This window comes from Saccopteryx bilineata, chromosome 1 (genome assembly GCF_036850765.1).
Source record: "Saccopteryx bilineata isolate mSacBil1 chromosome 1, mSacBil1_pri_phased_curated, whole genome shotgun sequence".
NCBI lineage: Eukaryota > Metazoa > Chordata > Mammalia > Chiroptera > Emballonuridae > Saccopteryx > Saccopteryx bilineata.
The window spans coordinates 326991427-327007627 of NC_089490.1; the positions used below are offsets into that span (position 1 = coordinate 326991427).

Consider the following 16201-nt stretch of genomic DNA (forward strand, 5'->3'; position numbering starts at 1 on the left):
TCCCCTGGGTCCCAATTCAGTGTGCTATCCACCGTGTTACCACCTGGTCAGGCTCAGGTGTCATTTCTTAAGTGCAGCTCCTTGAGTTCAGTTCCTTCTATCTCCAGTCCTGTGAGATAAAGAAACAAGTTGTTTGCTCACATACATACCCAATAAACATATATGGAACAGGCATAGGATAATCGCTCTGGAGATTTTTGTTTAAAAAGAGGAAAAATTGAAGGCCTAAAGCAATCACTGTTATATAGCAATTCTGAAACCTACTCATGTACATGTTAGAAGTTTTTTGCTTTGAACTCAGTTCTACTCCTTTCTAGGAATAATTATCCATGGCTCTCTGCTCTACCCTTTGGGTTCGTGTTTCCATCCTCTGATTCATCCTTCCTTTGCCTGGAAGGTAGCCTGTTTTAGATCTGTGTAGTTTTCTCAGTAAGATTTTGGCTTGTGCATGAGCATGAGTGCATGCGTGCGTGTGCATGCGTGTGTGTCTGCGTGTGCGCGAGTGCACAGTCTCTCTCCTTCAGTCTAAGCTGCTAGTGTTTCTTTAATGATAATTATTTTTAGAAATTTTTACTAAAGTTCACTTCATTAAGTAAACATCCCACCCACAAATCCCTTCATGGTAAGTTCTCTATCTTGGCCTTCTGTTGAAATATGGAAGGACAATATCCCTAAGCTTCTTTGAAACTCTATTGTTTGAACAATTCTGAAGCCTAGAAAGATCTTACGCTTGCTTTATGAGGTTGTAAACAAGATATTTTATAGCTACATTCTCAACCTCATCGCTAGACCATGTTTTCCTGGAAATGACCTAGATTTGATCTTTGCTGGAAAAGGTTGTAATTTCTTCATTTTAGCTTTGTTTGCCATCTGGAAAGGTTAGGAATTTTCAAAGCCATCAAGTTCTGGCTTCTCTGTGTTTAGCAAGCTTTCCCTTCATTTTTCTTTTTCCTCTCACATCTTTATTATATGCGGCTTAAGTGTCTGTTTGTCGCCGATAGCTTATTGGTTGCTTGCGTAACCCTACTAGCTAATGGGGTGAAGTTGCCATGGCTGAATGCAAATTGAGCGGGTCAGGGGGAAGGTGAACATTTGTTTGCATTGGCAATCATCTGTTTTTACATAAAAACTACGTCTTAATGTAATTTCTTTTAAGAATGCCTCCTAGAAAATACAGCACTGAAGAGGAGAGAAAAGGAGCTAAAGCTGCACAGAAATGACTTTCTCGACAAAAAGAAACCACTGAGCAGAGAAAGACAAGGCTTGCTTCAGTCGCAGAGCAAATGCATCTTTCTTGGCAAAATGAGACTGATGAGCATAGAGAAACAAGGCTTGCCTCAGATGCAAGACAAAAAAGCCTGTCTCGACAAAATGAGTCTCTTGTACAAAGGCAGGAGAGAAATGCAAAAAAAACGACAGAGTAATGCTGACCGAAACGCAAAAAGGATTAAAACAGTTTCAAATGGAGAAACTTTAATTTTTGAGCATTCCTCCGGTGACATGAATATTAAATGTGAACACTGTCAGTCCTTAAACTTCAAGTTAGAAACTAATCGATTTGACCGTGGCAAGAAAGGATTTTCTCAATGTTGCAAGTATGGAAACATTGTAGTTCCACTCATTGAGAATTATCCACCACTCTTCAATAAATTATTGACTAATCAGCATCCAAATAGCAAACAGTACATGGATAGCATTCGATCCATTAATAGTTCGTTTGCTTTTGTGTCCATGGGAAACAAACCAATTGACTTGCCTGGACCAGGACTTTATTGCTTCGACTTCATGGTCAAGTTTACCATCAAACTGGAACTTTGCATCCTTCTGACGGAAAAAGAAAGTTTGCTCAATTATATATACTTGATCCCTCAGAAGCCAGTTTGGCACGTTTAGAATGGAATAAAAGAGTTCCTGAGACCTTACTTAATGAAATGGGGGAATTATTTCAAGATATTAACCCATTTGCTACTGCATATAAGATGATGCACGAAGTTGAAAAAAAGTTGGCCTCTAATGCTATAGCAAGCAATGAGCCAGCAATCAGCATTGCCATGGCCATTGTCTGTGATCGTAACTTAGATCAAAGGTGGTATAATGTCCAGCAAGCCAACGAAGTGGCTGTCATATTTGAAAACACTGAAAGATTGGAGCAATTATTATGCTGTTAAGAAATCTTAACACCAGAAGGGGTCTTTGCAATGGTACAAGACTAGAGGTTCTCCAATTGAAAAATAATGTCATAATAGCTAAGTCCTTGACTGGCTCCTCTAAAGGTGAAATACATGTCATTCCAAGAATTGATTTGGCTCCATCTCAAACAGGGTTGCCGTTACAATTGAGACGTAGACAATTTCCTGTAAAACTTGCCTTTGCTATAATCATCAATAAGTCTCAGGGCCAAACGCTTAAGCATGTTGGCATTTTTTTACCTGAGCCTGCATTTGGACACGGTAAACTTTATGTTGCCTGTTCAAGAGTTTGCAAAAGAACAAACGTAAAATTAAAAATAATTGATGGTCCTCTGCAAGGCGAGCTTAAAAATGATGGAAAGATCTACACAAGAAATGTTGTGTACAAAGAGATCTTTGACATGTGAATTAACATTTTATTATTTAAATCACCTTTATTTATTGAGCTAGTGCTGGCTCTTAAGAAATGTACCGCCAGTGGTTTCCTTCATTGCACTCTACTTTAAGCAATTAAGCAAGTAGAAGGGGGAAACCCCGTGGGGCAGTAAGCAAAGGGGCGTCCTCGCTGCCTGCCCTGGGTAATTCAGTTTGAATTAGCAGACACCTTTGCACAAATCATTTTAATTACAATTTATAATATCTAGAACAGCGGTCATTTCGTATGACCACCAGGCTTTCTAGTTTTCTTATAACCAACAAGAAAAGAACCAGGTAGCACCTCCAACACCTTTTCTGGAACTCTCCTTAGCTAAATCACCTGGTTCATGTTCTACTTTCCAAGTTAAAACAGCATTACTAAACTTTCTGCTGCTGCAAAGCGAGATCCCTTTACTCCAGTTCCTAAAGAGCTTTCCCTCTCTTTCCTGTAAGCCCTCAGCCTCTGATGCCCTGTGGCTACAGGCTTCTGTGCCGGTTTCATTAGGCTTTTACTACCACTCTTCCTCAAAGCCCTCACAAGTGAAGAAGATAATTTTTTCATTCCAGAGAAAACATAACATTATACAAGAAAAGAATGTAATAAAGCACTTGGTCCAGGTAAAAGTAATGTTTACATAGATCAACTAATGTAAACCCAAATATTTATATTAATCTATGAAAAAATGTGACACCGCTATCTATGTAGGTGGATGAGGGGGATGTCTCTGTGGTGTTCAGGGGAGTGGGATCTGTCTTTAACAGCAAGGAATGCCCACTTAACAGCGGGGAGTGCCTGGTTAACATCTAAAATACAAAATGCAAGAGTAGGATAAACTTGCTCTTTAGAAATGTGAAAACCATGGTAGCTATTTGTCATTTCTTTGCAAGCTGTCCAGCACCTTTTGAACAACATACTATTATTTTGGGGGAATTCGTTGCCATATGAGCCCTGTTTTCTCAAAATACACCCAGAAAATTCTATTCCTCAGTGTCCTTTGCAGCTAACACAAACACCTGTGACCTGGACTTCACCACCACACTCAACATGAGATTTTGACTACGATGTGAAGAACAGGCGGAAGGTGGTCCTGTATAGGAAACACGAGTGGTGAGCGCTGTGACAGCATCGTTCAGCTTCGGAGGGGGCCATAGGGTGAGTTTCAGAGCAGAATTGGAATCAGTGGGGCTAGTCATGGTAGAATGTGTTTCTTTTTTCAGGGCAGTTCTGCTGCATTGTTTTAACTGTCATTCTTGGAAGCTGGGCATCCCCGAGAGCTACTCAATATCTGGAGTCAGTCTGTTGTTTACTACTAACAACCCTAAGAACTATAAAGGCAAATACCAAAAAAGTAACTTAAGAAGTTTAAATGAAATATGTTAAAAAATAGGCCCTAGCTGGATGGTTCAGTGGATAAAATGTCTACCCAGGGCTCAGAGGTCACAGGTTTAACCTGGGTCAGGGTATATAGGAGAAACAATCAATGAGTACACAACTAAATGGAACTAAGTGAAACAACAAGTTCATGTCTCTCTCTCTCTCTCTCTCTCTCTCTCTCTCTCTCCCTTCCCCTTTCTCCCTCTCACTCTGTCCCTTTCTCTCTTTTGCTTGAATCAATGGGAAAAAAATATTTTTAAAAAATACTAGCTTACTGTCTTATTTCACTTAGCATAATACTCTCCAGATCCATTTATGCTGTCACAAAAAGTAAGATTCCCGTCCTTTTTTATGGTTGAGTAGTATTCCATTGTGTAAATGAACCACAGCTTTTTTATCCATTTATGTACAGTGATACTTAGATTTTCATCAATAATCCATCCAGTCTGACCAGGCAGTAGCACAATGGATAGAGCATCAGACTGGGATACAGAGGACCCAGGTTGGAGACCCTGAGGTCGCCAGCTTGAGCGTGGGCTCATCTGGTTTGAGCAAAGCTCACCAGCTTGGACCCAAGGTCACTGGCTCGAGCAAGGGGTACTCAGTCTGCTGTAGCCCCCCGTCAAGGCACATATGAGAAAGCAATCAATGAATAACTAAGGTGTCGCAATGAAAAACTAATGATTGATGCTTCTCATCTCTCTCCATTCCTGTCTGTCTATCCCTGTCTATCCCTCTCTCTGTCCCTGTAAAAAAAAAAAAATCTGTCCAAAAACAATTGACAAAATCCAAAACTGTCGAAAACCGAGGCAAGTATTGTTATTTCTATATGAATCAATGTAAATCCAATTAGTTCATTCTAGACACTCCAAAATACATACCAAAAACACATTTTATAGAGAATAAATGTAGTGTTTAATACTAAAAACAATAAGAAATTAATATAAAATGAATATAAAAGACTAATGTAAAGAATAAATGAACATTTATCTTGGCATTTACCTTTCCGAATACTTTTCTTGGTGTATGGAAGATAGCAAGGAGGGGAGAGAGAGGTGCAGATATTATTGTTTGGAAGGGGAATCTCCTCCATAAGGATCTTAGATATCAAGGCACTATCTGGGGTCACTTCCTTTCTTGATCTTTTGGCACTAGGACCAGCTTCAGTCAGTGGACCCATGTCGCACAAGAAAGCTGTCCAAAGAGGTCTGTTTTTGCCACATCTTTAAGATTTGCCTAAAATGGGGCAAGACATTATCATTAAACAAGTTGCAGATACAGCCTGTGACAGCTTTGTCTGAGTGATTTTTCTCCACAAACCCCTGTACCTTACTCCACAGGGAGAAGATGTCCTTAATCTCTGAAGAAGACACATTCTCCCCTGTCTCTTCCTCCTCATCTGAAGCAACTTCTTCATCTGCCATCTGCTGCACTTCTAGGTGAAGGTCTTGCAGCTCTTCAGTGGTGAGTTCTTCACTGAGGTCATCCACCAACTCTTCCACATCCTCACCACTCACCTCCAGACCCATGGACTTCCCCAAATCAACAATTGACTGCACCACATGTGTAGGGTCATCAGGGAAGGCTCAAACCCTTCAACATCTCATGCACACATCCTGGTCATAATTTCTTCCAGCCAGAGTTCATCGTTCTGCATGTCACTGCCTGCCAAGCCTTCTCTATGAGGTTAATGCAGTTGACAATGTTGAAATGTTTTTTTCCAGAACTCTTTTAGGGACAATTCTATATCTAATGTCACCTCAAAGCATCTTTGAAACATTGCTTTTGTGTACAGTTTCTTGAAGTTTGAAATGACATTCTAGTCCATGGGTTGGATGAGTGGTGTGGTATTAGGAGGCAAGAACTTCACTGTGATAAAACTGAACGCTTCCAACAATGTGTCTTCCAGATCTGGAGGATGTGCAGGAGCATTGTCCATTACCAGGAGGCACTTACGGGACAACTGATTATCCTGGAGGTACAGTATTTTTTCACACTCAGGCCAAACACTTTATTCATCCACTCAATGAAAACTGGCCTCGTGACCCATGCTTTCTTGTTTGCCCTCCACATCACACACAATTTACTTTTAATAGCATTGTTTCTGCTAAACACTTTAGGAGTTTCTGAATGGTACACCAGTTGTAAGGGCTTCACTTTACAATCACCACTGGCATTACCACACAACAAAAGTTAGTCTATCTTTTATAGGTTTATGTCTTGGCAGTGCCTTTTCCTCCTGCGTAGTGAACGTCCTCTTTGGTATTTTCTTCCAAAAGAGGCCAGTTTCATTACAGTTGAAGGCTTGTTGGGGGATGAATCCTTCAGCCTCTATATAATCTTTGAATTCGGACACAAATTCTTTGGCCCCAGACTTGTCCGAACTCACACCTTCGCCGTGCCTAGTAACACTGTGTATGCCAGTGCGCCTCTTGAATTTTTTGAACCAGCTTCTGCTGGCCTTAAAATCACTAAGTACACTAGCACTCATCCCAGAAATTTTCTTAATGAGATCAGCATACAACAGTCTGGCCTTTTCACATATGATGGCCTCTGAAACAGAATCGCCATCTAACTGTTTTTGATTGATCCAGATTAATAATAACTGTTTGACATCTTCAGTTGTTTGTGATCTCTGTTTCATTAGCACATTCACACTTTTTGCTACATTAGCCTCCTTTATTGCTTCCTTTTTCACCACAATGGAACTTATTGTGGATGGTGACTTCCTGTACATGCGGCTGATTTCAGCAATCTTGAAGCCACTCTCATATTTTTCAATGATTTCCTTCTTCAACTCGATTGTGTTCCTGGCTTTCTTCTTCAAAGGGCTGCTGGCTCTGGAAACTTTCTTTGGCCCCATGTTGGAGCTAAAAGAAAAGGGTTAACTTATTAGCAAGGGAAACAGTTAATAGGGACAATGAAAATAGAGTACATGTGATTTTTATCTTACGTGAGTTATGTACATTTTAAAACTGAAAAACACAAAATAAACACATTACACCCAATACTGTATATGCAGTAATCACTTACATGTAATTGTAGTATTAGCACTCACAATCAATAAGAAAAATCACAAAAACACTGGAAAGCAATGGAATTGTTTGGCTAGATGCGCGGTGATGCTCACACAATGAGAAGCAATGCCACACTGAGCAGGAGAATGCCTGGGTTGCCCTTTGTTTTCACAAAAATAGCAGCGAGGTCACATGGGCATGCCGACAAAATCCAAGGCAACTGACAAAAACCGAGACAAATTTTTCGCAGGAAAAAAAATCAACAAAAACTGAAACCGACAATAACAGAAGTCAATGACAAAAACTGAGGCATTACTGAACTGATAGGCATTTTGGCTGCTTCCAAATCTTGGCTATTGTAAATAATGCTGCAATCAACATAGGAATGTATATTGTCTTTAAAATTAATGTTGCAGGCTTCTTTGGATATATTCCCAGAAGTAGAATTACTGGGTCATAAAGAAGTTTTATTTTTAATTTTTTGAGGCAACTCCATACTGTTTTCTGCAGTGGCTAAACCAATTTGCATTCCCACCAACAGTGTATGAAGGTTCCCTTTTCTCCACATCCTCACCAACATTTGTTGTTTGTGGATTTACTGATGATAGCCATTTTGACAGGTGTGAGTTGATAGCTTATTGTGGTTTTAATTTGCATTTCTCTAATGATTAGTGATGGTGAGCATCTTTTCATGTGTCAATTGGCTATGTGTATGTCTTCTTTGGAGAAGTGTTTATTCAGTTTCTTTACCCATTTTCAATTGGATTGTTGGGTGTTTTGGTGTTGAGTTTTATAAGTTCTTTATAAATTTTGGATATCAACCTCTTATCAGTTATATCATTGGCAAATATGTTCTCCCATTTAGGGAGTTGCTTTTCATTTTATTGATGGTTTCCTTTGCTATAAAAACCTTTTTAGTTTGATGTAGTCCCATTTGTTTTTTTTTTCTACTGTGATCTTTGCTATAGGAGATAATTAGAAAAAAATGTTGCTCTAAGGCCCTGGCCGGTTGGCTCAGTGGTAGAGCGTTGGCCTGGCATGCAGGAGTCCCAGGTTCGATTCCCGGCCAGGGCACACAGGAGAAGCGCCCATCTGCTTCTCCACCCCCCCTCCTTCCTCTCTGTCTCTCTCTTCCCCTCCCGCAGCCAAGGCTCTATTGAAGCAAAGTTAGCCCGGGCGCTGAGGATGGCTCTGTGGCCTCTGCCTCAGGCGCTAGAATGGCTCTGGTTGCAACAGAGTGACGCTCCAGAGGGGCAGAGCATCGCCCCCTGGTGGGCATGTTGGGTGGATCCCGGTCGGGCGCATGCGGGAGTCTGTCTGACTGCCTCCCTGTTTCCAACTTCAGAATAATAAAAAATTTAAAAAATGATTTAAAAAATTTAAAAAATATATTGCTCTGAGAAATATTTGAGATTTTATTGCCTATATTTTCTTCTAAGAGTTTATGGTTTAGAGTCTAACATTTAAGTCTTTAATTCATTTTGAGTTTATTCTTGTGTATGGTGTAAGGAGGCGGTCTAGTTTTCTTTTTTTGCATGTATCTATCTAATTTTCCCAACACCATTTATTGAATAGACTATCTTTACCCAATTGTATATTTTTGCTTCCTTTGTCAAATATTAATTGACAATAAAAGTGTGGGTGTATTTCTGGGCTATCAATTCTGTTCTATATATTTGTTTTTATGCCACTACCATACTATTTTGATAACTATGGACTCATAGTATAGTTTGATATCAGGTAGTCTGATTCCTCCAAATTTGTTCTTCTTTCTCAAGATTTCTGTTGCTATTTAGGGTCTTTTGTTGTTCCATATAAATTTTTGGAATGTTTGTTCTAGTTCTGTGAAATATGCCAACAAATACCATATGATTTCACTTGTATATAGAATCTAATGAACAAAATAAATTAACAAAAAAATGAAAACATACTCATAGATACAGAGTACAGACTGACAATTGTTATGGGGAAGGGGGTGGGGGTCTGGGTGAAAAAGGTAAAAGAATTAAGCAAAAAAAAAAAATAAAATGCAGAGACACAGACAAGAGTATGGTGATTGCCAGAAGGAAAGCGGGTTGGGGGAAAGCAGAAAAGGGTAAAGGGGGGATAAAGGGTGAAGGAAAAAGACAGCTTGGGAAGGTGAACACACAAAACAATATATAGATGAGAATTGTACTAGAGAATTGTACACCTGAAATTTGTATAATTTTATTAACCAATGTCACCCAATAAATTCAATTAAAAAATATAAGTTAAAAAAATACTGACTTAGAAAAATGAAATTGAGGAGTAGGTGAGGTTGATTAAGAAACTGCTTTTTTATTATAAGCCTTTCTGTTGCGTTTTGTCTTTCTATGGGGCTTTCTAATTATGACTATTGACCAGGGGTCCCCAAACTTTTTACACAGTGAGCCAGTTCACTGTCCCCCACCATTGGAGGGCCGGACTATAAAAAAAAACTATGAACAAATCCCTATGCACACTGCACATATCTTATTTTAAAGTAAAAAAACAAAATGGGAACAAATATAATATACAATATTTAAAATAAAGAACAAGTAAGTTTAAATCAACAAACTGACCAGTATTTCAATGGGAACTATGGGCCTGCTTTTGGCTAATGAGATGGTCAATGTCTGGTTCCATATTTGTCACTGCTAGCTGTAACAAGTGATATGATGCGCTTCTGGAGCCATGATGCGTGCATCCTGCATCACCGGAAGTAGTACTGTGCTTTGCGGTGCCACCACATAGAGTACGCGGATGCATCCTGTGCTTCTCTCACTGAGCACCAATGAAAGAGGTGCCCCATCTGGAAGTGTGGCAGGGGCCAGATAAATGGCCTCAGGGGGCCGCATGCGGCCTGTGGGCCATAGTTTGGGGACCCCTGCTATTGACTTTCTAACTCAGTGGTTCTCAACCTTTCTAATGCCGTGACCCCACAATACAGTTCCTCATGTTGTGGTGACCCCAAACCAAAAAATAATTTTGGTGGCTATTTCATGATTCAGAATGTAAATACCTGATATGCATTATGTATTTTCCGATGGCTTTAGGCGACCCCTGTGTTTTGGTCGTTCAACCCCCGCCAGGGTCGCGACCCACAGGTTGAGAACCGCTGTTCTAACTGTATATACATATATACATATATATGTATATATATTTGATGTAAATTAAAATTTAACTAAAATAAAGAAAACAAAGAGATATTGAGAACTATATTTTGAAGAGTATAAATGCATCTCAGAGTCATTACTATTCTTTTGTCTGTGGCAAACATTACTAATTGTTAACAGCTTTTTCCTTCCAGAGGCCTTCCCAATATCAATTTTAATGTTTATCAGAGTTGACTCTTTATATGAAAACTATTTGCCATTTCGACCTAAGAGGAAATACTCAGTCTCTTATAGGCTTGGTCCTACTTTTTTTTTTTTTTTTTTTTTAGCAAGAGAGAGAGAGACAAACAGGAAGGGAGAGAGATGAGATGCTGAGATGCATCAACTTATAGTTGCAGCACTTTAGTTGTTGCTGATTGCTTCTCATATGTGCCTTGACTGGCGGGCTCAAGCCAGCAACCTTAGACTTCAAGCCAATAACTGTTGGGCTCAAGCCAGTGACCATGGGGTCATGTCTATGATCCCATGGTCAAGCTGGTGACCTTGGGGTTTTGAACCTGGGTCCTCAGTGTCCCAGGCTGATGCTCTATCTACTGTGCCATGACCTGGTTAAACAGGTCCTGGATTTTTGAATTTAAGTGAAAGCAAGCCCAGAACCTGTTTTATAGTGCACTGAATTAGAATATGTATTCTAGTCTACCTAATTGTGAGAAATACCCCAGTTAAAAGATATAAGTCATAACTATAGAACTCTATCATTCCAGTGAAATTGCACCAGTTGAAAAATACCATTTAGGTTTCCAAACTCTAAAATAAAGATATACTTTGAAACTTTACAGTACTATGACTAATAGAATTTACTTGAAAGTTTTCAAAGTAGCACAAACAACTCCACTAGTAATATTGGCATAACACTTTTATAAGAAAATCATGTTCATTTAAGTCAATGTACAGTTAATTTACATTTGGAGATGAGACTGTCATTACAACATGACAACTTAATGTGGTTTGAATAGCTTTATAAAAAGGATTATTAAAAGGAAGAGAAAAGAAATGCTTCGTGATAGAAAAATAGAATACCAGACTTATCTGGACAACTTCTACCAGTCATTTGCAAGGACTTCTTGGCACTCCTTTATCATAATTTTCATCTTTTTTTTTTCACTTCTATTACTACAGCAGTGAGATTATTTGTTCTGTGACGAAAATGAGTTTCTGTACAAGATGCAAGGAACATACTTACATCTATCAAGCATAGCAGCTGTTAAAATCTCCTGGCACTTTTCAGTGGCACTTTTATATTCCTTGCAATTTGACTGTCTCTGCCTCATCTTTATTTTAATCACATAGGGCAAAAGTTTATAGCTTGAATTTTATGGCCCACAAAATCTCAGAGGATGTCATATCTCAGGTCCTGTAGAGGAAGACCTAACGGTTCATGATAAATGAAATGTTGGCCAGTGTGGGTAATGGTACAATGTTAGACAAGGTATCAGAAAACCTAGGGCCTCAAATTTTGCAAAGCCAGTGGAGTGACTTTGAGTAATCCGCTCACCCTCTGAATCTCATCTCTCTCATCTGTAAAGTGAGGTGATTGGGTTTAATGATCTCTACAATCCTTTCTCGCATTCAAATTCCTTAATATTGATGTGGCATGTTTTACTTTTTTAGGATTTCTATTGATGAGTGTTTAAAAATAAAATGTAGATAAGGTGGCCTATATTCTCTTAGAGAAACCCAAAACAGCATGGCCAGTGTTAAGATCAATGCCAGGAAGCACAGTGTACATACAAATCCATTTGGGCAGTTTCAGGTTGCTATGATTATGTATAGTCAGGAAAAGGTATTAAAAATCTGAGTTTCACTTAGAAAATATCTCTGTAGGGACTATCTATGCCAAAAATAAAGCTTCAAAAAATGTGAAACAGCAAAATTTCTAAAGATATGAAGTAATTCATGTCTTTGTTTATTTGTTTATTTATGATATTGGATGGCAATTCATATCACAGCCTTAGTCTTACCTCACAAATCTGGGGAAATTAATTATTTTTTCTTTATTTTTGGTTCATCATCAGTTAAACTTTGAAGGTTCAGTGTTTACATGTTAGTACTTTGTAAAGGAACATAATTGAGCAGAGTGGTTAGGAAACCAAGATGACAGAGTCAAACAGAACTGGATTTGAACCCCAGCTCTCTAAGCTCAGTTTCCTCATCTGTAAGGAGAGAGCATATCTGTGGTAAAAATATTTCAGGTTTGCCTGCCTGGCATTTTTTCAACTTCTTCTGGAACCCCACCTTCCTGTAGGGACTCTCCTGCATGTGATTAGTTCATGTAGGGGCTGAAACCAGTCAGTTCTGTTTACATGGTTGGGTATGACATGGGCCTGGCATCCACATTACTCTTCTCCCTAATCAAGTGCAACTTCAGGGATAAGCATATGACCAAAGGCAGGCAGACAGTTCTCTGGGATTTTACTCCCAGAGCTATGAGGAAGGTGCTTCCTTTCTGTTCGAGTTCCTAAAGGGGTAAAATATAAGTTTGAGTCTAATAAGGAGACTTTGGAGAGGTAGAGGGTGGGATAAGGATAGGGATGTAGACAGAGATTGAGCTAGAGATGAGAATAGAGATAAAGATGGGAAGGGAATAGAGTTAGGGAGAGGATTTGGAGTACAGTTAAAGAGAGGGATAGAGATGGATTGAGGTAGGGCTAGGGATGAAGATAAAGTTAGAGGCAGAGCTAAGGACATCATGTCAACAGGTTTGTTTGAGCCCAGACCCAGCTAAACCACTACCCTCAAGTATTTTAGCTCATGAGCCAATACTTCTTTTTGCTTATACTACACTGATTTGCAGTCCTATTATTTACAACTAAAAGAGTCAGAACACATACTTACCTCACAGGGTTAAGGCAAACATTAAATAGAATAAAGCATATAAGCCACTTACCACAGTGCTTGATAAGGCCAAGTTGCCACTGTAAGATGGCATTAAGTACACAGTAGCCATTATTAAAACTAATTAGACATAGAATACTCATTTATACTTCTATGCTGTTTTTCATTCTAAAAAAGATTTAAGATGGAGAAGATAAATCATAAACAAATTAAAACAGTATAATATAAAGTTCTAGTATGGTTTTAAAAAAAATCATTCAGACTTTTTGTTACCTAGACAACTAGGAATTAAAGCTAAGTGATTAAAGTAGGGGAAGTGTTTCCTAATGGAATGGATCCCTAGCTGAATAATTCATTCATTTCTTTATTCATTCATACATTCATATTTTTTTCACTTGGCATACATAGGTTGAGAGACAATATGTGCTTGTTACAAGATATTTAAGAAAGAAATATCTGGGTTCTTGCTTCCAGGAACTTATAGTTTAATATGGAGATAGACATACAAAGAATTTCAATACAGTTAGTTAACCCAGTGCAGGACCATATAAAAGAAAGGACACATGAATTTTCTCTGGAGGAATCAGGCGAGATTTCAAAGAGAGGGCTGAGTGTTTGAGTTGAGTTTCTCAACTTGTTGAACACAGCAAGACCTTCTGGACCAGTGGTTCTCAACCTTTCTAATGCCGTGACCCCGCAATACAGTTCCTCATGTTGCAGTGACCCCAAACCAAAAAATAATTTTGGTGGCTACTTCATAACTGTAATTTTGCTACAGTTATGATTCGGAATGTAAATACCTGATATGCATTATGTATTTTCCGATGGCTATAGGCGACCCCGCAGGGGTCGCGACCCACAGGTTGAGAACCGCTGTTCTAGACAGAGAGAACAACCATGAACCTGAAGAATGAGGAAGCTGGGCAATGTTGCTGAAACATGGAGTTTGGAGGCTAGGAAGAATGCCAGATATGAGGCTGAACAGAAAGGTAGTCATCTTATATGTCGAGGAATTAGTCAAGAAATAACTCTTGGAGCATAACACATATGTGGATGGCAGGGCTCAGAGCAGGGGACAGAAGGTATCAAGAGCAAGTGTGAAAGAAATGGCCAGGACATTTTTATCAATTATGATTCAGTTTGCCTGCATACACAACAGCAGAAAAAACAATGTCTTGAACAGGATAGAGGTTACTTTCTTTCTTACATGAAATAATCTGAAGCTAGACAGCCTAGAACTGGTGAGGTTCCCCAGTGGTCAGAGTAAAAGGTTCATCCCAGGTCATTGTGTGACCCTCACTCAATATTGCACAAAATGGCTGCCAGAGACCAAGCCATCGAGTTGGTGTTCCAGGTAGCAGTTTGGCGAAAGAGGTCCAAGGAATGTCTATTTATGTCTCACTGTCTAAAATGAGGTTGTTCCACACCTATCTGCAAGGGAGACTGAAAAATGTGTATCTGGGTGGGCAGCAATGTATGCAGCTAAAACCCAGCATTATCTTACTATAGAAGGGATAATATGGGTAGTAGGAAGAAATCAGCAGTCCCTGATTCAGTACTGGAGGTATGGAGCAGCATGGCAGGATAACCCTAAGAATGAAGCAGTCTGTCACTGCTTAAAGGGAGGAAGCAAGAACAGCTTCACAAGCACAGGCAACAGCGATCCTAAAGACCACATTCATACATTGATAGTATACATGCTGTGTTCCAGAAAGACCTGTATGCATATGCACATACATACACACTTACATGTACACATTACACAATGGGTCAAAAATTGTCCTACTCTTCTAAATAGTTCAGGCACAGAGAGTAACAATATATATGAAGTAGACTCATCAATCCTAAAATTCAGATTATCTGGCTTTCCCTTTAATATTGATAATAATAAAACCAGAAACATCCTTATAAACGTTTTTAAACATAAAATGTTGCTATGCTCCTTACAAAAAGTTTCCAAACTCAGGGGAATCGAATATTGTAAGATGCCAAAGGGTTTTTGGAGATTTGGAAATTTTTAAGAGCTAAAATTTAAATAATCAAGGTGATAGCCAAACTGAATATAGCTATTAAGTTACTGTTTTGGATGTTGTGTGTATCTGTCAGTCAGAGACTGGTTTTCAGATTCTCGAGACTGGATCATTAAAGAAAATATTTCAGAGGATTTTAGCATCAGCAAAGGACAAACTAGTGACATCTACGACACTGTTAGATTTTCATCTATTCCAGGACCTGTTGATGATACAGGTGGGGTTATACAGGTACTATTTCAAAATGAGTTGTGGGAACCATTAATAATCTGCCGACTCACTATGCGAGGAGGACACGTGCCAGGTGTAGTTCAGCAGATGCAATTCCCAATTTACTAGAATCATGTCACAATTCATTCACATTATGGCAGTCTGGTATTCAAAATCTGCTCGCAACTAGACAAACAGATGCTGGGTGACTGCTAGGTAAGCATGTTTCTCAGGGTAATAAATTATAGCTAGCAGGTTGCTGGAAAATTAATTTATTCCTGATCTGCAAGAATCATCTGGAATTGTCTCTGGGCATCCATGTCAAACCCTTGAAATGCTAGAGAATAGAGTAGGATGAAACTCCCAGGTTTGCCAGGATTGACAGAGAATGCCACATTGGATGCTAATATGCTATAAAGCATGTGCTAATGGATTACACAGTCTTTGCACGTTGTCATATTAATTCAAGGTCTCAGAATTCTAAAAATGCATTTTCAATATGATTCAAGTGTATAAATATTAAGGAAGCATTAACCTTTATCAAAATGATTTTTCTTATGTTAAAAAGTTCAAAATTTAACATAACAAGGCATACAGTTTGACTTTGCTGTACAGTGGTTGATGAGAAGAACAGTATCCACCCCCCAAATTATTCATGTAAAAACTGTGAAACTTTTCATTTACATTTCTTTGATAATGTCAGGAGTAGGGATGTGAGCTGGGGGAAAAAGAGGAATATTGCATGTAGTGAGAAAAGAGTAAATTGAAAGATGAACAATGCTGCTTGTCATCTTTGAGCACAGAGAATAACAAAAACCTGCAGGCACTAAATGAAATGAGCCTTCCGGAGTTTTCTCAGCCTTGACAACCTACAGAGTTTGTGTCAATTTGGAGTCACTGATGCAAACATTTTGTTCAAATATTTTATTTGTTTTCTAGCTGTATGGCACCA

The 16201-nt window shown here is 38.9% G+C and overlaps 1 protein-coding gene across 1 annotated transcript; it reads right to left on the bottom strand.

The window, feature by feature from the left end:
• Positions 1-6157: 6157 nt before the first annotated feature.
• LOC136319557 (tigger transposable element-derived protein 1-like) lies at positions 6158-6844 on the bottom strand. The gene has a single exon (XM_066252766.1). It carries the CDS (start codon positions 6842-6844, stop codon positions 6158-6160), a length of 687 nt encoding a protein of 228 aa, XP_066108863.1.
• Positions 6845-16201: the final 9357 nt, after the last annotated feature.